Raw genomic sequence first — 25,219 nt, 5'->3', positions numbered from 1 at the left:
ACACAGAGCTGACACACAGGCAGCTCTGAATTTGCTGCTGAATTTGCTCTGAGGACGTGCCCCCTCTGGTACTCTGGTCCTTGTGCCTCCTAACTTGCCGAGTCCCACTGGAGTATTTTTCCATCACTGTGGATGATGATATTGGCTCTGCAGATATTGGCTCTGCTCTGAAGGTGGATTTGATCAGCCACACTTGGCAGGGAATGTGTCTGTTCCAGCCATTTATATCCCAGCTCATGTGCACCTTGGCTGAAGTGACAGGCATCACTTCTCTCTGTTATTGCAAAGCTGAGGCAGCACAGGTGCAATGACATCAGACCCCCAGAATCTTCTGTGTATCTCAGAGCTAAGCAGGGACAGCCCTGCCACACACAGTCCTGCTCTGCGCATCACTGACAGCACAACCTGCTTCTGAGGTCAGCTCTGAAAAACTCCCTGCAGCCATGTTCAACACAGCAGGCGTAAGTGCTGTTACAACTGTAACAAGATTTTAGGTGCTAAGACAAGAAACTTTGGTTTGGTCTGGTCTCTACTGCAGGTATGTTGGTGCATGGGCCACTTGGCACTGACAGAGGCTTGAGAGCTTCACCTGAGGCTACATTTTAAACCAAGCTCCTGACTGTACAAGGTAAGAACACACATCTAAAGTTACCTCTGACACAATCTCCCCTGCTTGACTCACACACAGCTGCTATCTGCCACTCATTCCTGTATTCTCAAACTGGCTCCATGCTGTGCATGATTGAATGGATGAAGGCCGAGGACAGCTATGTTAAGAGAGACAAATGATGAAAGCTACAAAGGAAAGCCAGATTGCCAACATTAACAACAAACATGTCTTTCTCGACCACAAGGTGACTACAAGGGGCAGATTAAAAGACACAGCCCCATGGGATTGACAAATCTGGTGGGCTATTACCAGAGATGAATTTTAGAAAACAGTTCAGAGAAATACAGTGTCTGAGAAAGGCAGGTGATAGGAAGAGATGTGAAGTACAGCACAGGGTAGGACAAGCAACCTGTCTTTGACAAGCTGAACTCAATCTGACAACAAAAGCATAAAAACAGATTATCAATATTCCTACAGACACATGCCGTAGGCTAGTCAGACTTCTCAAACTCTCAAGAACAGGCAAAGAGTTGGCCAGCGTAAGCGGACAGCTTGTGCACCCACTAGTTGTTAGCAGTGCCAGCCAAGGAGGCAATGGTGGCATTCCTTCTCATTTGTCCTCAAAGCACGTTTAGCAGAGGTGCCCAGGCACACAGCCCCCTGTTCTGGAACACTCCATGTTGCAGAGGATATTTCCCTCTTACGTGGTGTCCATCTCACACCTGCCTTTATTCTGCTTTCAGAACTTCCTCCTTGCACGCAGGAAGGATAGCCTGCCCCACAGTCCTCCCCACAGCCCTGTCCAACAGCTCTGCCTCTCCTCTTGCAGCAGCCACTGAGCTACTCAGGTTCTTTCAAGCATGTGAGCATGCTGCAAAGCAGAACACAACTCCGCTCCTCAGCGAAGGACTCAGTGCCTGGCCCGACAGAAAGCAGGCGGAAACCAGGTGACAACGAGAAGGATCAACTGTTGACCTCTAAGATTGTCCCAGGTTTGCTGTGCAATCCATCAGTGGGACAATTAACCACTGTACCAGCACTAGGGACCCAAAAATTATCAACTGAACCCAAGACCACCTCTGCAGCTCCAAAGGGGAGGCCACAGGGCCAGGAGAGGTATGAGGCCACATTATTATCCCCTGCATTCATATGCCCCAGACACTTTCACGCCTGCAAAAGGGTACAAGACTGCACAAATCCACAAGGTTACACAGCTCGCTTCCTTTGCACACAGTGATGACAAAACCTTTTTTATTAGGGAGGGCAAGGCCTAGAAAATAAGGAACTAGGAAGCTATTTGGAACAAAAATAAGCATACAGCCATTAAACATGGAGTCATACAGGAAGAAGTGTGAGATTTATGCTGATCACAGAATACAAGTCCCCTACAGCCCTCAGATCTGTATCAAGGATTGTAAACGGTGTTTGCAAAATATTTGCACCACTGAGTCACCAGAAGCAACAGGATTTTATTATTTTTAACAGTTAAGTATCACTAGCTGAAGGGGCACATAGACTCAGTGTACAAAAAGTTCACTACACACTGTTCCCAGTGCCAAGTAAAGCACCACATCTGCTCACACACATATGCACTCCTGCCACATCTACTGACATCGCTTCCCAGGAGACCAACCTCTGCTAAAAAATTGCCCATGGTTCACTTCAGAGAATACACTGCTGGAACAGAATCAGTGGTACTGGCAACAGAGAAGTAATGTCACACAAAAACTGGAGAAGGCTGCTCTCCACAGAAATTAATGGAGAATCAAAAGCATGGTGTGGTTCATGTGGGAAGGGTCACCTTGTCCAACCCCTCTGTTCCAGGAAGGACACCCAGAGGTGGTTGCCCAGGACCACATCTAGATGGCTTTTGGGTAACTCCAAGGATGAAGACTTCATCACTGCCTTGGGCAACCTGTGCTTGGGCCACCACCACACTGAGTAGAACGTCTGGGGTCCAGCCTCTGCTCCTATCCCTGGGCACCCCTGGGAGCGCTTGGCTCACCTCCAGACACCTCCCCACAGGTGTCACTGCCAGGGATCCCCGGAGTCAGCTCTGCTCCAAGCTGAGCAGCCACAGCTCCCTCAGCCTTACCCGAGCAGAGAAGCTGCAGCCCTGCAGCATCACAGGGTGCTCTGGGGGCTCTCCCTAGCTTGTCCCTGTCCATCATGTCCTGAAGAGCCAGCACCAGGCCCGGATCTACAGGGTGGCTTCACGCATGCCGGGACAATCCCCTCCCTCCTCTGGCAAGGCTTTGCCTAATGCAACCCAGGGCATCATCAGCCACCTTTGGGGCCAGGACACACTCACTCTTGTCAATGAGCCACAAAGGGACACAATCACACTGTGTCACATTTCTCATGAAGCAGTGGGTAGTATTTTTATATTTAAACGAACACTTAAGAGTTTTAAGTTGATGTGTTTGACCACATCCATTGCATGAAAGCAGAAAGTGGAAATAGGCAGAGCAGGAAAAACAAGAACAGATGAAGAAGTGTAAGATTAGTACCTGTCAATCATGGCTGCATGCAGGCTCCTAAGCAGAGACTTAGGAGCTTATTGGCACTTTATCTGGAAGAGTTCATGATACAAACAACTTCACCCCTAACAAAGTGTGTTGGGAGATCTAAACTCTGCACCCAAAACCAAGTTCCATGTTCTGGACCAGAGGAATGAAGGTCCCACTGACCATGCAAACCCCTGCTTGGGCTACATCATCTAACTGCAATGCAATGTCTATATGAAAAATATATAAATCTTCACATCACAGTGCAAGAATTATATGCAATCAGAAAAAAACAAGATTCACCGAAATGCTACAGACTGAGCTACTCTGGAAGAATCACCTACTCCCAGAAGACAGAGGTACACTAGAAAACAAGTCCTCAGAAATGTTACTGTGAAAATTATCTTTTTTTGTGAGCAGCTCTGCTTAACAGAAATGGAGATTGAACCAGTATAAATGCACATTCTAAAATGTGATTAGGGCCCACAAATTCAACTGTTCCATATTTCAAACTCCACATCTGTGATTATCACTGTTCCACAACATGCCAAAGGGACCTTGGGAGATTTAACCCATAGAAACGCTCACCTTTGGAAGCAGGAGCCAGAGCGCAAACACTGCTCAGCCCACACATTTCCAGGCCTAAACCACAAACCTGTCCAGGATGGGAGGGACCTCATGAGAGGGACCTCACCCTCTGCTCAGGCAGAGCCAGCCACCACAGACTGCCCAGGCTTGCCTTGCTTGTTTAAGTCATCTTTTCAGAACTGGCACAAAGGAGCTTTCTAAACTGCTGAGGTTCCCAAGGCCTTCAATCAAAGGGCCCCGAAAGGAGGAGACACCTGCAACTGCTGTGCTAGTATAAAAATGGGTGAATGAAGACCTGGATGACTATAATCCATATCTCCATAGCCAATGGGAAAATCACATAAAAGCAGAGAAAAAACAGAGCCAAGCAAAACTGAGGCAGCAGCGCCTTCAATGCAACACAGAAATAACAATGACCTCAGAAAATGGATGTTCCATAAACTGGAGCACTAAACTGAGACATTTAAACCTTTTAAGATATCGTGTTTGACTAAAAACAACAACCAGTTTAGATTATCTGATTAAACTGGTACACTGAGCAAGGGAGGTAAGTACATGGAGCAAGAACCAGCTTTTAAACCTTCTGCAAAACAAAATGAGTTTATTACTATCACAACATAGGAAGAAAATCTTTGCAGCAAGGCCACCAAGGTCACCAGTTCTTAAATCTGATCTTAAAATCTGATCTTAAAACCACACTACCCTCCCCAGATGGACACACTGAACACACGGTCAGATGGAGGCAGTTGGAACTTCCAACATGGACAGAACCCAGGAACCGCCATCACCCATGGCTGCTCCTCCTACCTTGAGCTCTGTGCTTACACAAAAACCCAGGGCAGGTCTCTGGAACTGTTTCTGCCATTCTAGTAATCACAAATAGCAGCTAGAGCATTGTAGCATTACAATTATGGCACTGTACCACTAAAATTAAAATCAAGTTCATGTTATTCAACCCAGTTTGTTCAACAGTTTCTTAAGAACAACCCAAATGAGAAGCATCTTCACTTGGAGACAGGTGTTTACACTGAAAGTCTCACAGAAAACACAGACCCATGCCAGACAAAGCCTTTAAAAAAAAGCCAGCCCCCCCTTCCCCCCCGAAAGTAGCCCAGATATCTGACCTCAGACTTTCTGAAACCTTCTGGACAAAACGTTCAATTCAAAACTATTTCCTTGCCCAGCTTCATTTCTAGAAGCACCTGTAGTCACAGACAAACCTTACAAATATCTGCCTTAGTTTTGCCAAGTTTCTATGGAACCAAGAAACTCTGGCTTGCTAGAGAATGTGCTTGACTTACACATAAAACTGTACAGCTAGAAAACCTAAACTACATCAATCCATGTTAAAGCTTCCTAAATCAATGCCAACATGTCATTTTTATGGCAGATTTTTCTATGTCTGATTACTTCAATTATCCATTATTTTCCCTTTAAAACCACCCCTGCCATAGCTGAAAAAATAAATAAAGCCAGGTCCAAGATGTCCTACTAACCTCTTATTTCTACATCACCTCAGATGTCTGTTAAGAATGTGTAATCCAGCATGACAAGTCTTTAAACATCTGGCAACAAAATCCAAGGGAGTGAAGTGATGACTAAAATAAGATTAGTTATGAAAGCATGTCACTCACAGCCTCATTAACTCAATGCTCAAGCAACACAGTAGCCTTACACCTTATATTTAGTGTTTTCAAACAGAAATCACTGTTCAAGATCTAAGGCTTGAATTCCCAAGCTCTCATATCAACAGTACCTCCTGATACAACAGACAAATTCACAAGGAACCATCCAGGAAAGCTCAGTATTCCAAGGCCATCTGCTGCTGTTCCAGAACAGGTGAGGTAACACAGCATCTCCTTATGACTGCAGAGTGCTGGCTCAGGCTTCTCCTGCCCTTCTAGAATGAGGGCCCTTGTTTCTGCTCACAGGAATTACTTGATTTTGGAGAAATGCCTGGCCAGCCTTAAGCCTTGCTGCCCTTAGTGTGGCCGAGCCCAGGCTCAGTCAGGTTCCCATTCTGTGGGCTTGCTCCTGGACCAGTCTGCTCGCTGCTGCTCTGCCATCCTGCCCAGCCTGCAGCCATGCTCAGGGACACCTGCCCCCCTCAGGACTCAAGTCCTGACTACATTACCATCCCCCTCAGCTACACCAGATCACAGATTAAGCTTTCCGGGAGCCTCTGCTCCGCTGGGGATGCAGAGTGGCACAGCACGTCCTCCTGCCAACACCTGGAAGGCACAGAACCCATTCCTGCCAACACAGAATCCTCCTGCCAACACCTGGAAGGCCCTTCCCCTTTCCACCACTCCAGCTGATGGTTGGTAGGTTCCCAACTCAGTAGAAACAAATTCTAACCATCGAGAACAACCCTGATGGCAAAAAATAAAATAAATAATTATTTAAAATGTAAACATGGTATTCTATGCAATACGGTTACAAATTGCAGCACTCAAATCCTTCTCTGGCCCCCACCAGCCCAACTCCCTCCTCATACGCACAGATCTCCCCAAAACCAGAGATCTGTCTGGGGAAACATCAACAGCCAAGCTTATTCAACCAAGGGACTCATTTGGGACAGGAGGGCTCTGGCCATCAGAAACACATTCACTGAAACATTAATCTTAAAACCAACACATCTAAGGAGTTCAAACTACAAGCAAGCAATTGGATAGCCAAGCACACAGTGGGGCTAGTCCAGGGCTGGGTCCCAGCCAAGGGCAGCAGAGCAGCAGCAGGGAGAGCCTAATGGACGCGGGAAGTTCAGCTGGGAAGAGCTCAGAACAAGGCATGGCTTGTTGACATGCAGGAGCTGGCATGCACAGGGCCTGTGGACTAGCACACGCTAAGAACATGGAGAGGGAGAAAACTAACAACCAGGAGACTTCACAAAGGGCAGTGCTCCCTCTCTGTAAGGCTCTGGCCAAGAGCACAAGGAACAGTTTGCATCCCAGCACAGAACACAAGCCCTCCAAGCAGGATGCACCTAAGCCAAACAGTTTTACACACAGCCTTATAGCAAGGGAACACTGCAAATAGATCAGTGTGTATGTTTGTGTGTTACAAATATAGATATACACACACATATATATATAAATATATATATACAGATACACACAGAGATAAAATCATGTACATGACATAAGTGGAGTCACATCACAGGAGCGGAGAAGTTTGCTCACCATTAGCAAATATCCTATGAAAGACTGTTGTAACAGAGCAGCCCGTGAGCGGGAAGTAAAACGAGATAAAGTCAATGAGTTGGTGAACAGCAAAGCACTTACATCCATAGAGACAGCTGGGTCAGAGTCAGGGCACACAGGGACAGGACTGAGCACTGGGTCCTGCCTCCAGCCACCTCTTCAAAAGCAATTTACCTAAGGAACATCAGGGTTTCTACCTGAGAATCAAACCACATAGGGGAGACAAAGGATCTCTGACCAAGCAGATTATGGCCGACTCTGAGACCAAGAAGCTGGAAATTCTGTTCTTCTGTGAGTGTCTTATAGTACCTTAGCCCCCCATCCCCCACCCCTTCAGTAGAAAATTCCCTTTCTCAACATCCCAGCAGCTTCTGGTCACCCATCTCAGGAGCAGAACCCACACTTACACACCTGGCCACATGATGCCACAGCAGAGCTAAGACCTAGTAAGAGTCCTGGCCCCATGGCCTGGAATTGAGGGCAGACTCTGAGCAGACACAATTAAATACAGACTGAGTCCAAGGTCAGGTGTGATGCAGGTACAAGAGACACATAGCCTGGACAGCAATGCCTGAAGGCATAAGTGGTAAATCTGCACTGCACTCCACAGAGCTTCCCCTGTGCTCCACCAAGGTCTCACTTAGCACATGCTGACACATTGTCATGTCTCAGGGGCACCAGAGGACACTGAGACCCTACAGCTTGAGGCCCCCCTTCTGCTGGGACACTCCAAGAGCTGCCCAAAAGGATTTTTAATTCAAACACATCACTTCTTTCCACCTGTGAATGGTTCATATACTGCCAGTGAGAATTCCAGGAAAAGCTCCTAACAATGCCAACACAAGCAGGCAGCAGCACCAGGCGCCCTGTCTGTACACGCTGTCCTCCCCACACTCAGAGCATCTGTAGACTGTCTCAGGAACACACCTGGCAGCACAGCCCCTTGTTAGACAGCACAGACAACCACTGTGTTGCATGTAGGTTCTGTGAAAGGTATACAGGGCACAACTTGGACTTCTCACAAGGAATGCTTTCATCTGACCACAGCTCCAAAAGCAGGTGAAACATTCCAGTCTCTGGGAACACCAGTGGCAAGTTTAAGAACTATTAGTGTCTTCCTATCCTCATCAAAAGTTCTCCAAAGTTCCCCACTCATTTGAAATTTATTCTCCTTAAATCTATTACATCTGCACTGTATGGCACGGGGAAAAAGAAAGTTAGTAAATTAATGGATTATGGTGGCTTTTGCACTTAAGCAGTATGCAAAATCCTTCCTCCTTTCCACCCCTGTTTCTTCCACAGCTGACCCTCAGCACACAGATTTACATACCAAACAGAGAAACAGTGCTAAGTCCAGCCAGTGAACATGCTCCCGCATCTGAGGGAGCAGTAAGGAGCAAAGGGCTGTTTCCACACCTGAACATGTGTCACAGGAAGCAGTATCAGACATTCCCAATGTGACACTACTCTCCTGGCACACCCTCCCCCAGCAGCCAGCAGGATGTCCTGCAGTGCACACCAGCAGCTCCCTTAGCCAGGTTTTTGCCCCACATTCAGCAAGTATTCTCTTTGCCAAAGCCACAGGGAGAGGAATTTGGGAGCAGCACCCAGCACAGTACTGGGGACAGAGACAGCACCAAAGCACAGATCATAGTGCACTGAATCCTTGTTTCCCATAAATCCACAGAAATTACTGCCCTGCTGCTTTTAAGTAAACACAGGGAAGTGCTCAGATACCAGCCAGTTGTACGGAACAAGGACAGAAAGCAGCAAACAAGAGCCTGGCACTGTCAGTGACCCGGAGCAACTGTCACTCCAGGGCCCAAATTCAAACCCAGCCCATCTGGCACTGCAAAAGCAGCAGTGCCAGGAAAAAAGGCTCAAGCTCCAATACAACCAGGAGTCCTGGGGATGTAACTTTGCCTTTTCTGGTTGGGTGGGCACTGTAGGAATAGGAATACATCCTGCAACACTGCCAACTCTAATTCCAGCCTTGCACTGGAGCCACAGCTTTCCCATCTGGAGGATTCCTCTTCTGACCATGAGTCCACTTGCACTCACTTCCTTTTTTATTTAGCAAAGGACCAGAATCTTCCAGATAAGTCACTTCACTTCCGAACATGAGGTGAGCCAGGCAGCCCGAAGCAGTGGAGCAGAGAAGTCTGCCCAGGAACAGCTGCACTTGAGCACTGCAGCTGCACAGTCACACTCCAGCACATTCTACAGCTGTGACAACACAGACACCCACTACTCCTGGCATGAGCACACACATATGATTGCCATGTCCCTCCTGCTGCACCTGACAGAAGCAAAGCTTTCTGAACTGAAGGGAGCAAAGGTGTAAGTGTGCTGAGGCCACTATTTGTACCCCAACACCAGAAAAGCCACCTTCCTTCTGGACAGCCTCTGAATGGCACCACTGGAGTTGCATGCTCCAAAAACGGCAGCTCTGATGACCTGCAGGACCTCCCTCTGGTGAAAGCTGTGGCTCCAATGCCAGCTCCATGGATTTGGTTTTACAGGCAATGCTGTCTGCTCTGCAGAACAATGGCAGCTATATGATACTTTCAAACTAAACTTAAAAAAGAGGATTTCTTAGTACTCAAGTCATCCCATTAGTGGCCTGAATTAGAACTGAATGCCAGGGAGTTTGCCAGCAGACAGCTAACAGATGTACACACTCTTGGAAATCTCTCCCACCTGGACAAAGTCAGGAAAACACAATAAAGTGAACCCCATGATGACATCAGTCTGTGTGAAGAACAAATCCCCAGGCTTACAGGCAGGTCAGAAGCAGAGTGTTCTTTTGCCATGATCCTGACTCCCTGGTACAAGTACAAATCTGCTACAGAGAACACAGACCCCAGTTCTGGAACAAAGGGACAACACAGGAGTTCTTTGATGGGAAGAAAAGCCACAGGTCTGCAGCTGATGTAGAGGCTATTACTGGATGACAGGTGATGCAGAGCATCTTTCCCTGTACACTGCCACATCAAAGCAGAACTCACACAGACAACAGCTCCAGGAAAGCAAAGACTTACTCCTCAGATCGAGAATACTTGCAGAAGTTGAACAACAGGTAGCAAAGCTGTCCCTTGAAAGGTCATGTCAAGGGACATGTGCATCCTGACTGCAGACAGACTTTAGAGATATGGGAATAGCAAAGGTAGAAAAACCAGAGCACGCAAGGATGCACTGCACTGCCAGAAACATCACTGCTTACTTATGAAATAAACCATTTTGGCACAGGGTGGCTGCCCAAGCAGGGCGTGTCTGTGCCAACCAGGCCCAGGGCAGCTCGGGAGCCTGAAGCCAAGCCCACGAGAGGGATGCTGGATGAGGATGGCAGGACAAGCCACTTGCTGCAGTCAGAGTCTGTCCACTTTATTACAAATGTGGGCTGCTACAAACAGCACTCGTGTGGCCTTCATGGACACAGCTCCCTAGGTAGCTCCAGAAGCTCCACAGCGCTGGGAGGAAAACTCTGTGTGTATTAATATGAAAACCTGTGGAGCAGATAAACCCACAGATAATGTGCCTACAAAACTTCAAAGTTTCAGCATCATTTCCTGTGTCAGCCCCTTCAGACAAAAAGAAGAGGCTGAAAGACAAACAGCACCCAGTATCAGTCCTTCCTGCACCTGACAAGGGTCAAATCACCAGTGAATTCTACTCCCAGCCTCTGGCACATCTGATGTAGAGGAGCATGTGTACACACATGCCTATCATTCCAGGGAACCTGAAAAGGAGTAGATCCCTTTTCCTGTTTGGGCAGTCTCTCTGATAGGCAGGGGCACCCCCCAGCAAGCATTACCTGACCCAATTTTGATCAGTCCGTTGTGTTGGATGAAGATGGTGTCACAGGTCAGGTTGCCGTGGATGATGGGGGGATCACAGGAGTGGAGGTAGCTGGAGATGCAGAACAGAGCACTGGTCAAGGCCTTGAAACCCTCCCTTCAACCCCTTCCCATGTCAAGCAACATCAGAAGAGAACAAGAAAGGAAAGGGCACATGCCAGGGATTTACAATAGCCAGAAGGTACAATTCAGTGACTGTACATTAGCCTCTAGTTAGGAGAGAACCAGAAATAAATAGGAATTGTCTCTAACAATCAAACTCCAGAACATGAGGGAAAAAGAGAAAGCTTTCTCTGATCAGTTCCCAAGAAACTCAGGGTACCAGAGGCAAAGACGCAATTTCATTCACCCCAGTACTGCTCAGTGGCTTCTAAAAGGGTTACAGTTTTATACCAAAAACATCAGAGCCTTATTCTGTCCCTATTCAAAGGGGACCAAAGAGGCACTTAGTGCTATACACACACAACTGTGCCTGTTTCCCAGCAGATACAAACAAAGCTTTTTAGTGCTGAGTCCCAGGTACACTCTGTCTCACTCTGCCTGGGTTTATGTTATCAGCTAGCACAAATGAGGATGGTCAGCTCCCAGAAGCTTATTAGAACCCAAACTATTCACCAACAGCTGTAATTTAGCCAAATGGGCACCAGAGTTTTCTCTATAGAGTGCAAGCCATGTTCTGTCATACAGGCTATTGTTTCTCCAAGGCTCTAATTAGTTACTCACCAACTCTAGCTCAGGTGGAGAAGAGTTTTTAAAACCCAAAACACATTCTACTGTATAGCGCGATGATGGCCGCAGAAGATCTGCATCATCAAGAAATGTACACACACATCTAACAACACCATGTCTCAATATGCATGAATCCACTGCCTGCAACAAGGCTACAGCTTGCTAACACTATGGAAGCTTTTCTCAGTCCTCTCACACAGAACTTGATTTCCCTGTCATCTCTGCAACATCCTCCTGACCATGGTGAAACCTTAGTTACAAAGCTGGATACTCTGGAGAGCTCCCTGATAACTCAACTGCCATGCTCACTGCCACACAAGTCACAATTGTTGAAATCCCTAGGTAAGTACCCCACGTACCTGAGAGCAGAGAGGATCTGGGTACACCAGCGCTTCCATGCCTGCAGACACAAGAGGGAAAGGATAAAAAAAACATCCACAAGAAGCTAATCTGTAGTTCTGTGATTCACAGCCCACAGGTAGGAAGGAATACATGCTCCAGGTTTTACTCAGTGCAGATGTAAAGAATCAGTACTCTTATGGTCAGCTTGTTTCTACATGTTCCCATGGGTCCAGAAACACACCTGTCCTCCTCAGTCCGCCCATACACAGACACCTTCCCCCTTTCCTGTGAGGGCCCATGGAGAGAGACATGCCTCTCACACCCCACCTAAGAAGCTGCAGAGCTGCTGGCAGTAAAGCACCCCGCACAGAACTGCTGTCCCAGAGAACCTGCAGCTGAACTAGGTTAAAGGGACACAGCTGAAGACAGGTTAAAGGGACACAGGGGAAGTGCAGCCACGTGTTATCACCAGGTTCTCACTGGGATCCTCTGCTGAAAGAGCGTTCCAGGGGCTGATGGTTCTAAGGAAATAAGGTCATATAGGAAAAAAGTTACCTTTTCATTCATAGTTTTGTGGTTTTTCTTTGTTTTCTTCAGGAATTGTTTCAAGCTCCCTGAAGACATGTACTCAGTGATGAAGATCACCTGTGGGGCAGTATGACACATTACCCTCTACCTTGCTGATTACCTAACACCACACAATGACAACCCAACAACCTGATGGTCACACTTACCCTGGCCTTGTTCTCCTTCACATCAGCCCAGTATTTGTGGAACTTCACAATGTTGAGATGATCCAGCTGAATTAAGTTGTCAAACACTGCTTTAACTTTTTCCTTAACATCAGAAAGACAAAGACATGTCACATCAGAGACCATACCAACCTATATTCTTCTTTCTTCTTGGGTCTTGATCCCCTCAAACACCACCATACGTGTCAAGCTCCTGTGCCAAGAACAGACAGTACCCCATTTCCTTCTGCACTGCATCTCAGCGGAGCACAGTTTGATTGCCAAGTCTAAGTGAACACAAGAGCTCATGGAAATGGCACAGCAACAGTTTTCCAGCACATTTCCTCTACAGGCTAGGCTTAAGCTGAATTTGCTACATTTGGACAGCGGAGGACTCCAAACCCAGCCAATTATCCACACAAAAGGTCCCCAGTATCCATAATCCCACCCTGGGCAAGGTATGTTTCTCACATCCTGCTGGGAAACACATCAACTTACTTCCTGAAGCTTAAAGTTCTTCCGCTCAGAAAACTGAACTTCATTCCAAACAACTTCCACACCTTCCTCTGTATCCATGGCCAGGTAGGCACTGTCAATCCCCGGGACATTGCGCTGGTTCACCTGGAGGGAAGGGTGGAGAGAGTTGTGAGCTCTAAGCCAGCAAGACCAGATCACTGCCATGCAGCACTCATTGGAGAATTATGAACTCTGCTCATTAACTTTTAATTAAATGAGAATTCCAGGACAGGATTTGCACATGTATCTTGCAGCAGGGCATACCCAAAACATGAGTCACTGTAAGCCATGTGAGCACCAAGTCCTGATCATACTGGTGGGAAAACCTCTTGGGCACAAACACTGCATTGTAGCAAAGCTGCCTTCTGCCAACAATACTTTAGATTTTCATGTTTTAGGACACCTGTAGTTCATTCCACAACAAAAAAAACATTCCACCCACACAAAACGGATACAGAAATATCTGAAGAATTTCATGGAGGAATCTTCTGAAAGGTGATGACACCCAAAACTCAATCAAAGCAGAGAGTAAAAGGGGAAAGCTGCAGGTTCAGAGGTGGGAACCAACAACACAAGGGAAACTACTACAGTAATTCCTTTAATTATTAATTGTAAACGCTGACCCAGCACAAGTACATCCACATTGAGTATTAAAGACACAAATGAGCACTCAAAAGCAGCAAGGTAAGGGGAGAGGATTGACAGTTTAGAGCCCAGCACAAGAATGACAAAGGCTGTGGGAAGACATAAGGCTGAAAGACCTGCAGAGATCAGAGGTGAACCACACTCCCAGCAACAAAGTTTTCCATAACATGGTTTTTCTTCAGATATGCAGCAGCATTCAAAGACGGGCTCTTTCACTCGACATCCATGGCATTTACTGTAATGCCTTTGGCAGGCAATTTCACAGGCACAGAGCAGTCACGGTCATGGTAACATCCCACTGCACCAGGCAATGTGAAGTGATAGAACTGGATTCAAAGCACTTAGAGAGGACAAAAAGGTAGAATTCACCTTTTGATTGCCAACCAACAACCATTCCTATTCCTATCCACTGACCACACACCAAGAATCACTTCATACAATCATAGAATATCCAGGGTTGGAAGAGACTCACAAGGATCACTGAAGTCCAGCTTCTGGCCCTGCACAGGAAAATCCCAAGAATCCCACCGTATGTCTGAGGGCATTGTCCAAACACTCCTGAACTCAGACAGAGTTGGTGTTGATTACCAGACTTGGCAGATTTCAGCTGATCTAATTTCCCCCCTGAGGTTAACACTTAACACAGATTTGCCTGGCAAATCCAGACTCATCTTCCACTTCTATCACCTCCAAACCTGGCTATATCACAGCTCCTCCTTCTCATATTGTGTCACCTTCTCTTCCAATACTAGGAACCCCATCAGCATCCTATTGCTGGAACTTCTTACCATATATAAGAGCTCCCTCGAAAATCTCTTCTCCCTTGGCAGCCACTTTTGCATGATCAAATGTACCCGATTTCATCATTCCAGCTGAACTACTCTATCCCATTCTACTCCTTCAGTAGTCTCACAACACTAAGTGACAAGCCACCAATACAAGTGGGAGTCTTTATGATCTCCCAAGGGAATCTGAATGGCCCGATGACATTCAATACCCTGACACTGCAGGGGACATGCTGCAGTGACAAATGATGCCAAGCACAGTACAACCAGAGTGATACGGACTTCTCCAGCAACTGATCAGTAAATGACTGTGACACAATCAGCTGCAAGGCACGGCACAGACATGAATAAGGAATACAGGCCATAATTACATAAGGAGACCCTGAGCTACAGAGGATAACTATTGAAAACAATCACAGGAGGTAACAGCCAAGCCATGAACAACCCCTTCCACTCCCTTCCACTTGAGCCACCTGCATAACTGAGGGGTGAAAGGACTGAGATTTGGTTTAAGAAGACATTCACATTGATCTGAAAACCTTGATTTTATACACACCCACACACTGATAGCAACAGACCAGGCCTGTTGTATTTCATTATTAAAGAAAACTTAAGGAATAAAAATAATCAAGGATAGAACATTTATTCCTTCAAAATTTAGAATAAGCAGTATCTTAGAGATCACAGCAGCATAAAATCACCCAGTTCAATTACTAAGGCTGAATGGCAAAAGGTTTTAACTTCAGGAAAGTTTAAAGAAGCAGAAAGGCAGGTGTGTGTGAGTAGTGCAGGGACAAGGTAACAGCCACCACACCAACACCCAGCACCACTGCATCCCTTTGAATTGCTGCCTATTCACAGAAACACTAAGGTTGGAAAAGACATCTAAATCACAGAGGCCAACAGTTAAAGGCTCTCTTTACTAAAAGACCTCCAGCTTTACTGGATTAAGTAGCAGCTGGGGCTGCGGACCTGTCACATCTCCCACTTCTGGCCAAGCTCTCCAAGCGTAAATGATTTCCATGACTCATAGGCAATACTCCAGAGCACCAGATATGACTCAAGACACCAAATCCAGCTGATGTCACTGACGGAAATTCTGTTTCTCAGGAGATTCGACAGCTTGGGGAGAAGAGTTAAAGGGGAAAAATGCAGACAGGCAACTGAAAGGCAACAGCAGATTGCTCCTGGGTTCAGCTTGCCAAATCCCTATTCCACATCCCTCTCCATGCTTGGTAAAGCAGAATCCTAAGCCCTCATGAAAGCATGGAGATAATGTATTACTCTGGTGTTTGTCCCAGACAGCCCACAGACTAGAGAGCTTTTACACTCCAAGGGAGGAAGTGACCTGAGCCCAGCTTAGCTTGAATTTCTGCAGTACAGCAGAGGAAGCAGCTCCACACTACAGAAGTACCAACACAGCTCTGAGTCTGTGTAAGCAGGAGGCAAGAAAATGAAACAAGAATTTCAAGTGAATTTAATTACCTAAAGGAGTACGGGTGGAGCATCACAACTGCTCTAAAGGAAAAAAGCTTGGAAGTTTGAAAGTTAAATTTCCCTTTGGAAGGTTATTCCATTATCTAATGCGTACTTTTTCTATCTGTGTATCTATTACTGAAAGAACACAGACTTTTGGAGAGACATTCTGTAGTTCACATGATCTTTCAATTAAACAAAAAATAAGTACAGCCTAAATCACAAGTGACAGTGATGACTTATGATCTAGGAAAAAAGGTATAAAAATGGAAAAAAGTCCACAATAACTAGAATATCAACACAGAATGGACCTGCACACTGAAAAAGAGCTGGGGGAGTGGCAGCACACCAGGCCAGACCCTCACAAGAAGCCCCAGGTCTGGTTCCGAGAAGCATGAATTTGTTAAGCAGTTTCCCTGGCCACTTGTTTAGGCCAGAGAAAGGGATCAAATCTGCCCAACCACCTAGCAAACGCTCAGGACTAGAGATAAGAGAACCCCCAAGCCAGCAGCTGGGTCATGAGGAGCTCAGCTTCTCCTTGAGCTGTGGGGAAACAAAAAGCAGCAAATTTATCAACAGAAACTGAACAAAAAGGGTTCGCTGGGATCTGAGGCTAATCCAGAATGTAACACAATAAAGAATTCCAGGTCCACTGCAGGCAAAGCGAATAGAAATCCAACAAAGCAAAGATGCAATCCTACTTCATGTTTTAATTAAACTGACACATTGGCCTTGGCAACTACAGTCATGGTAAAAAATGCTTGAAAGACTTTAATTCAACAAGAAAATTAAAATAACCAACGTAACTTAACAATGGCAAGGAAACTGTAAGGAAAAGACAATCTGACCATCAGGAATATAATAACTGGCTCTTCCAGACATGCTGCAACAAGTAACAAGATCAAATGCATCAGCAAGAAGTCAGTTAACCCAGTAAGACACATCTGGACCGTGTAAAGGCAGGGCTAAAAGTCCTCCATGTGTGGAAGTTCTCCCACACGTGTAACTTCACTGCACCAGGAGATGCCATGCTGAGATCCAAGCCAAAGGCTGACACATCCTTTAGGCACAGACAGTGTGTGTTCCTGTCACCTCCTGTGGGTCCTGCTCCATGCTGACCTGCACAGCTGAGCCCCACTGGGATCCAGGACACCCTGCCCGGAGCCCAGGCCCCTCCTGCCAGCCAAAGCTGCATCTGCTCTGAAGGAAAGAGACAGGTTTTGAACCACAGCACAGTGTCACACCACCATTCCACAGGCTGTCACACAGTGGCCATCCAGGCTCTCCAAAAGCACTCTGACAGTTCTGAGTAAACAACACACTGCAGGACAGACCTAACTACAACTTCCCACCAGGTTACTCCCCAGGCATCTGATCAGCAGTTTACAAAAAGACAAAAGTATGACAGGAGTCAAGGTGCTTTGAACAGAAGCAGCACTTCTCTGGATACAGTCAGTGAGATTGGAAAAGCCCTCTCAGATCAAGTCCAGCTGCTCCCCCAGCACTACCAAGGCCACCACTTAGCCATGTCACAAAGTGCCACATCCACATGGCTTTTAAATTCATTCAGGCATGGGGACTGCATCCCTGTCCTGGCCAGCCTGTGCCAAGGCTGGACAAATCTTTCAGGGAAGGAATTTTCCCTAATATGCAACCTGAACTTCCCCTGGCACAGCCTGAGGCCATTTCCACTTGTCCTGTCCTTAGTTCCCTGGGAGAAGAGCCCAACCCTCACCTGGCTTCACCCTCCTGTCAGGGAGCTGTGGAGAGCCAGAAGGTCCCCCCCCCCGAGCCTCCTTTCCTCCAGGCCAAGCCCCTCCAGCTCTCTCAGCCACCCCTGGGGCTCCAGGCCCTTTCCCAGCTCTGTTCCCTTCCCCGACACACTCCAGCCCCTCAGTATCTCTCTTGTTGGGACGGGCCCAGAACTGACCCCAGGATTTGAGGGGTGGCCCCACCAGTGTCATGTATCCCACACGGAGACAGGCATCATTCCATCTATTTAATGGACACCAGAAATGAATACAAATTGCCTAATGGAAGAGCAAAGGGACAAGTGCTCAGTTTCACTTTTTTTTTCAAAAAAAAACAGGCAGTCCAATGGAGTCCAGGAGCTCAATCATACTGAGCTGGTCTGTGGAAGGAGGAAGAGGTAATGATTCTTCATCCCTAACTCCCAAAGAAAAACAGAAACAGCATAGCAAAATAAATAAGGGAGTGTGGAAGAAAACCCACTATCTATAAATAAGCCCATTCAGGCAGAAGTTCATCAGGAAGGTTCTGGTAACTGCACCTGGGGCAGTAAGTTCAGGTGAGTGCCAGCAGTGTGAAACTCCAAGGAGAGAGGGAAAACCAGACAGGATAAACTCCAGGTGAGCTACTACCAGTCTGCTACAGCCCATCCTGCTCTTCTGTGATACTTTCACTTAGCCAAGAGATCTTCAAATCACTGCAGGTAAATTAATAACATCAATCATAGGAGGCGTTGAAAGATCAGTACACTGAACAGAAAATGCCATAAAAATTGGTATACTATGGAAGTACCAGTCTTGGAAACAACCCCCTGAGGCCACATAAAACACTAAAAGAAAGTTATTATTTCATGTTTTCTGATAATACTGGAGAAATCTGGCAATGAAGTGAGAAAGCATCATCTTTCAAAGAGGATGATGAGGAAGCACTTGATTTTGACACACATATATATAAACTGCAAAGCTGACTGCCATAAGATGTCAGAAATAAAAATGGCTGCAAGGTGAGATTATGGGGAATTTTGAGATGGAATAAGAGTATTTCAGCACACTATACATGGAATGTTTGAGGAAGTTCCAAAAGTGTGGAAAAAGAATGATCAAGACAAGCCCTGAGCCTGGCCACTATCACCTGCACTGTCTTTTTGTTAAACTATTTTTCAAACTATTTCCTGTGCCAATGTGCTTCTCAACCTCTGTGTATGAACACACATCTGCAAGCAAACTTCACCCCAGACTAGCCAGAAAGGTGGGACAAGTCTTGGGAAAGGATTTTGCAGAGACAGAGGGCCTGGCACACGGGTACTAGAAACCTGAAATGGGCTTTTTCCTGAGCACTGAGAAATAGAAACAGGATACAGCTATTCCTGTCATCCATGTTACCATGAGGTGCTTGAAAATCACCATGCTCCCATGGCTAACCTATGTCTGGCTGTACCTCTGTCTATCAGGATTTGCCTTGCAGCCTTCCTCCAGGCAGGACCTGGAGTCAGAGCCAGCACGTGGCCTCTCCCCTCTGCTGGCCCAGCAGGAAGCCTCTTCCCAAGCCTAAGCTCCATCAAACCTGTGGCAGCTGCCAGGATACCATGATCACGGCCTAGGCTTCCCAAGGCAGAAGGCTGACAAGGGAAGGCTTTGATGCTGCTGCATAGACAACAGTATTTTTAGAACAGCTCTGTATGGAACGTAGAAAGAACTCCATCCCTTGGTCACAGGCAGATGGATTGTGACCAGCACCTCCAGCCTCCCAGGAGACCTAGGAGAACAGCAGTCAGCCACCCCTGCTCCTGCCTCTGCTGCAAGAAGTGAGTGCCAGCTGTCCGTCACAGTCTGTGAGCAAGGACAGAACGGGGCTGTGACAAAGGCTCAGTTCCCTGTGCATCCTGAAGTGCCCCTCAGCTCATTCTGGCACATCACAAGGGTTCATTTTTTCCAGGAAGCCCCCACATGAGCCAATAAAAATATTGAAAGGTTTCACATACTCTCTTCTTCTTAGTATCTTCCCTGTTGTCAAAGAACACCATAAAAACTACAGTATGGCATTTTCCACCAACTGGAAAAAAAACCCAGATCCATTGTCAAAGCCTATCAGGGAGCTGGCAGCCCTCTGAGCACCAGCTTCCTTGGAGGACTGGTGCTTATCTTTTACTACTGTAGCAAGTTTCTTTCCAGTCACAACAGAGGCTGAGGAGATCAGGCTCCAGCATCCCAGAATCCAAACACTCAGTCTGCTTTCACTCCAAGAACCCTGCACTTTTTCTCCTTGAAGGAATGTAAATCCAGAGGTACAAAAGTTACCAACTGCCTCTGGATGAAAAATGATTCAAGTAACTGAGACTCTCCCTAGAAGTGAGAAGACAACAAAGAGATAAAGATGCAGCAGACCGAATGTTTCATGTCCTGTCTCTATGAGTTCAGTTCCTCATGAACCACAGCTCCTTTCTTAACATTGGACAGTTCTCACATAGATCAAGAGCATCTGTAATCCTGAGCCCTGAAATACAACTGTAATATCCAGCCATCATCAGCTGGGAAGTGCCAATCCAAATGACAGCCAGATCTTGCATAGAAAAAAGAGAATTAAACTAATGGCAAGGTGCTGCCTAAATTAATTTTCTGAACTTCCAGCAACAGTATCCAATGAAGAACAGCAAGACTGCACTCGCATGCACAGGTGCATACTGTCTCAAACTCTGCTCCTGACCTGACACCCACACGGAACTCCATCCATCACCCTGTTGTAGTCTGCACACCACTGTAAGGGAAGCTGTGAAGGGCTGTAGCTTTCACCTAGCTACCTGACAGTGAAAAATCCCAGAGACAGAAAAACAAGAATTATTCAACATGGCAACCACTGCATGCACAGCCACACTGACACACGAGGTGTGTGCCCAGAGATAAGGGAGAAACTAACCCCTTGATCTCAGCAGCCACTGAAGTGGGGCAGAACACAGAAAGTGCAGCAGGGGAAAGTCCAGCAGCTGAGTTGCAAACAAGTTAGTAACACATCAGCCACAGAACAACAATCAGCCACAAGGTTACTGATGGCTATCAGGAACTGAAATGTCACCTTCAGCTACCCCAAAAATCCCCCTCTACACTTCAGAATCCATGGGACAGAGACAAAACCCCTGTGCCTGCCCTTGGCACAAGACAGCATGATCAGCACTGGGATGGGTTTCCAGTCGACGGACAGGACACGAGCAGTGCTGCAAGAACAGCACAATGTTCTCCCACTGCTCTTGAGCAGCCTGGCATATTTCCTGGGAAAGGGCAAAGGCATTTAAGCAGAGACCAGTGCTCATTCTCCCGCTTTCTCCCTTTTCTGCCCTAAGTGCCAGGCTTCACACTCTCACAGACTGTCCTGCACCAGAGAGCACAGCAGCACTTGATGAGAGCAGCACCACCCCAGGCTGTACCTCCTGAGGAGCCTACGGAAGAGGCAGCGAGGCCCACTGAGGCCTGTTAGGCCTTTGCCCTCTTCACCATGACAGACATGCTCACACACACCCCCAAAAGGGAAGCTGCTTGTGCCCACACTGACAGCACAATACAGATTCCCTCTTACTAAAGCATACTACAAAGATGTCAACAAAGTACTTTCTTATGAAGTCCTGTCTTACAGAGTCACACAGTGGTTTCCTCCCCAGAAAAGGTACAGAAAGAAACCTGGCCAATAGACAGCTATCACACATGGCAAACCAAATGACAACCCCATCTAGAAGAGGTTGAGCCTCTTCTACTCACATGAGCTTGCCAAGCCAAACATCGTAACGCTAGGCTGAAAACAAAGATTCTGCTGCAGAAGAGCATAACTTTTCCTACAGTTATGTTATGTGTCATCCATGTAGCTCCCAGAGACAGCAGGCACGAAGCTCTCCATTTCAGGTTCACCACTAGACAGCTTCAGGAGGCTAAACCTGACCTGCTAATGTGGTGCTGCAATCCAGCTCCATTAGGAAGTTTCTATTCCTAGGAGGCACAGCAGATAATTCTCAAGATACTTGGACAACCCAAGAAAAGTAAGTTATGCATGCATGCTGCCTGCAAGAAGGAAATGGAGTGTTACAGCAGGACAGCAGAAACAGAGGGGCTGGTTTGTCAGGATGAGCAGTCAGAAGGGAGCCAGGCACGCACAGGCTGGGAGACACCATTAGCCCTGCAACTGCCCTGCCCTCATGCTGTGGGGCCTTGCCCTGTGCCTCAGCAATGGGACAAGATACCCTGTTAAAGCCTCACCTGTGTGCTGGTCAGGTGAGCAACCAGGGACGTGGGCACAATTCCAGAGCCAGATTCAGCTCTGGGAGGAAAGCAGCACAGTCCACAACACCACAGGAACCACAGGTACTGTTCCATGTTCCACAAAAAAAATAGAATTTGGGGGAACATAAGCATTTTCTATCTTGTTAAAATGGATTCTTGGTTAAAAATGTCACAGAAGCATTTAATTTTAATAAAACTACTCTGAACTTTCACTGGAATTACACACTTCGCACTGCAGAAGTTCCCTGTTTCTAGGAAGAATTACAATCAATGAACTCAACACTCAGTCCTTTTTTACGTCTGAAGTTAAAGCAGAAATAGAATGCAGAACACAGAACAGTCAGCTGGAAGGGATCTCCACGGGCTCCCTAGTTCCACTGCTTGACCCCCTTAGAGCTGGCCCATGTCACAGCATGTTATTACGGGCATTGTCCAAACGCCTCAAACATGGACAGCCCTGGGGCACCAACTTCCTCTCCGGGAAGCCTGGGACAGGCATGACGTTCTCAGCAAGGAAATGTCCAGTCTGAGCCTCCCCCGATGCAGCTTGGAGCTGTTCCCTGGTGTCCTGGCCCGGGATCCCAGGGAGAAGACCTACAGTGGGACCGTCCCCTCTCATGACCATCTGGTTCTGCTGTGTGTAAAAGCCCCAGGATGGGGTTCGTTGCCCTCCCCGCTGGTCCCCACCTGGAGGGGGTTTGCCCTCTCGATGCCACGGCACAAGCTCGCTCCGGCTGACATGCTGCCGACCAGCACCAGGGTCCCTTTCTGCAGGACTGTGCTCCGCCTGCTCCTCTCCCCGTTCAGACTTGTACCCACTACCATTTCCCCTTGTGAACCAATGTATTTTCAGGTTCATTAGAGGATACAGTTCAGCCCAGGCGGCTGACGCTAAAATATGACCATGTCTTGCCTTCAGCAGCTACTGTTTGGCGGCTTGGCCAGGACGGCGTTTCCCAGGGCCCTTCCCGGGTCCCTTCGCCGATCCCGACACAGCCCAGAGGGTGTGGCCGCCTCGGGGCGTAGCCAGAAAGGGCCACAGCCAATGGGAGCCGCCGCCGGTGATGTAACGCTCCTCACCGCCGGCCATTGGTTGGCGATGCCGACCAGCAGGCTCCGCCCTGGACGTCAGGCCCCGCCCCGCGGTGCCCCGGGACCGACCCTGGTTCTTGTCCCGGTCCCGGACGGGACGCGGGGCGCTAAGGAGGGCCTGAGGCTACTTCCCCCGACTCGGGAGCAGGCGGCCAAGGCGTGCGGGGACGACACGGCCAGCTCAGGCCGTCCTGCCGCCCAACGACCGTGCCGGGACCAGGACCGACGCCGCGAGCGCCGCCCCGCCGAAATCTGCTCGTTTCGGTAAATAGGCACCGACATCCCCGGCTCACAGCCAGCCCACTCCTCCTTGCTCACGGGCCCTCTCTGCACTGGCTGCACAGCCCCACCGCCGCTGCAGCGAGTTCATCACAAACAGTCCATGGATGGTAAAACAATTTTTTTTTTTTTTTTTTTTTTTTTAATGCAAGGCCATTACATTTCAACTCGCACACCCGACCACGGCACTCAGAGCAAGCAGACAAAAACGTCACACCCAGGAAGTACCAGAGCACAGGCAGAACATACTGTCTCACTCCACAATCATGTGTACCCATTCCCCTCCAGATTATGTCTCATTGCTTCCATGGTGCCACCTAATCCAACATCCAGGAGATACTGCTATTATAAAAGATCGGGATTGCCTCACCGGGGAAAGGTCGGCAAATCCTTATTCAACAGAGTAACACCACCTCTCTGTGAGAGGTAGCAAGAAAGAGTCTATTCACACACTGCACTGACAAGAACCAGTGTGGACTGAGCTGCCATACCTCCCCAGGAAAAGGGGTGCCCTGCTCTGGGATGCTCAGAAAGTAAAGCCATTATTCCAAATAAATTTCATGTTAGGACATCTGCAGTGGGAGAGTTTATTCCGGAGCGCAGCTCAGCCCAAATGCTTAAGACAGCAAAGAGAGTCTGATGCCATGCAGTTCAGGGAACAAAAGCCTCTCAACAGGCTCAGGGCTAATTGAACAACAAATTCACGTGTGAAATCCAGAGACACACCAAGATTTCACTACAGGGTCACAGCTGCAGCTGAGGCCACTCCCAGTCAGACACCAGTCCGTGCAGCCTTGATGGGCGAAGGCTTCAGCAACAGCAGCCCTGAGCTCACACAGATCACTCAATAATTCTGTGGCCCCAATGCACATCCTTCAATCCGTGGGGGTAGGCAGCCTGAAGCCGTAAGACAATCACTTAGCCACAACAAAATTTCAATTAATTTCTCTTGTGTGGGCCTTAATTTGTCTGCAGAGGGGAAACTGAAATCCAAAGAAAACACTAGAGCTTCCCAAATCTTACTTGTCATGTAAGAAAATACAGAAAACCCTGAGAGGAAATTTCTCTTTCTGTATCAAAATGATTAGTACTGAATAAAACACATTGAAAAGACGACACAAACAAACTAGCTTTGTTCTCCGGCGTGTGCCAGTTCAGCGCAGAGCAAAACATAAAGCACTTCAGGTACAGAATATATTGTGAAGGACAGAACCAGAGCTTCATAATTTTTTTAAAAAACAGGAAAAAATAAACAGATTTATTTAAAAATGTTAAAGCTACATTTGTAACCAACCTGCAGAGCCTCACCAGTAAAGGCACATTCTAATCACACCATGCCAGGGTTTGGCTCACATTGAACCAAACCATGACAGCTCTCAGCAAGCAAAGGTGAAAAACTGTGGGGAATCCCTGACCTTACTTTGACCTCCAAATTTACATTAGAATAAATCGTCTCTCTCATCACTACTGGGGTTTGCACTGCCCTTTCTGCAGTGGTAGACAAAGCAGACAAACCCCTATGTTCAGCCCTGACTCAACTGAGAAAAGCCCCATCAGCATTTGTGCCGCAGCGCTGAAGCAAGCACGTTGTCTGTCTGTCAGCACCTGCCAGGGCTGCACAGCCTGCCCAGCTAGGGCAGGGGCACTGTGCCAGCACAGCGTAGAACCCAGTTTGTGCAAGCAGCCCCCAGGAAGCAAAACAGAGCCCAGCAATAAACGGAAAAAGGGATACATCCCAAACAATACGATCTAATCTCCTTGTGCCTTCACAAAGCACACTGCCAAGCAGACACACTGAGCTGTGGGTGCAGGTAGGACAGGCCAAGAAACAAGCATGTGTAAAATGAC

The 25,219-nt window shown here is 47.5% G+C and overlaps 1 protein-coding gene across 2 annotated transcripts in view; it reads right to left on the bottom strand.

The window, feature by feature from the left end:
- The window catches only part of NRBP1 (nuclear receptor binding protein 1), a 34,989-nt gene that overhangs the window by 8,655 nt on the left and 1,115 nt on the right, over positions 1 to 25,219 (bottom strand). Inside the window, exons 3-8 of one of the 2 annotated variants that reach the window (XM_085057351.1) lie at positions 13,066 to 13,188; positions 12,571 to 12,672; positions 12,392 to 12,481; positions 11,854 to 11,894; positions 10,723 to 10,817; positions 6,888 to 6,911 (exon numbers count right to left, since the gene is read on the bottom strand). In XM_085057351.1, coding sequence (XP_084913477.1) covers positions 6,888 to 6,911; positions 10,723 to 10,817; positions 11,854 to 11,894; positions 12,392 to 12,481; positions 12,571 to 12,672; positions 13,066 to 13,188 — 475 coding nt within the window. The remainder of the gene's footprint in view (positions 1 to 6,887; positions 6,912 to 10,722; positions 10,818 to 11,853; positions 11,895 to 12,391; positions 12,482 to 12,570; positions 12,673 to 13,065; positions 13,189 to 25,219) is intronic. The other variant, XM_085057352.1, reaches the window with a different exon arrangement.

Source organism: Lichenostomus cassidix, chromosome 3, assembly GCF_008360975.1.
Source record: "Lichenostomus cassidix isolate B80296 chromosome 3, HeHo_3.0, whole genome shotgun sequence".
Taxonomy (NCBI): domain Eukaryota; kingdom Metazoa; phylum Chordata; class Aves; order Passeriformes; family Meliphagidae; genus Lichenostomus; species Lichenostomus cassidix.
Note: the sequence above shows the minus strand (reverse complement) of the source record. Positions and strands in the feature narration are given on the sequence as shown.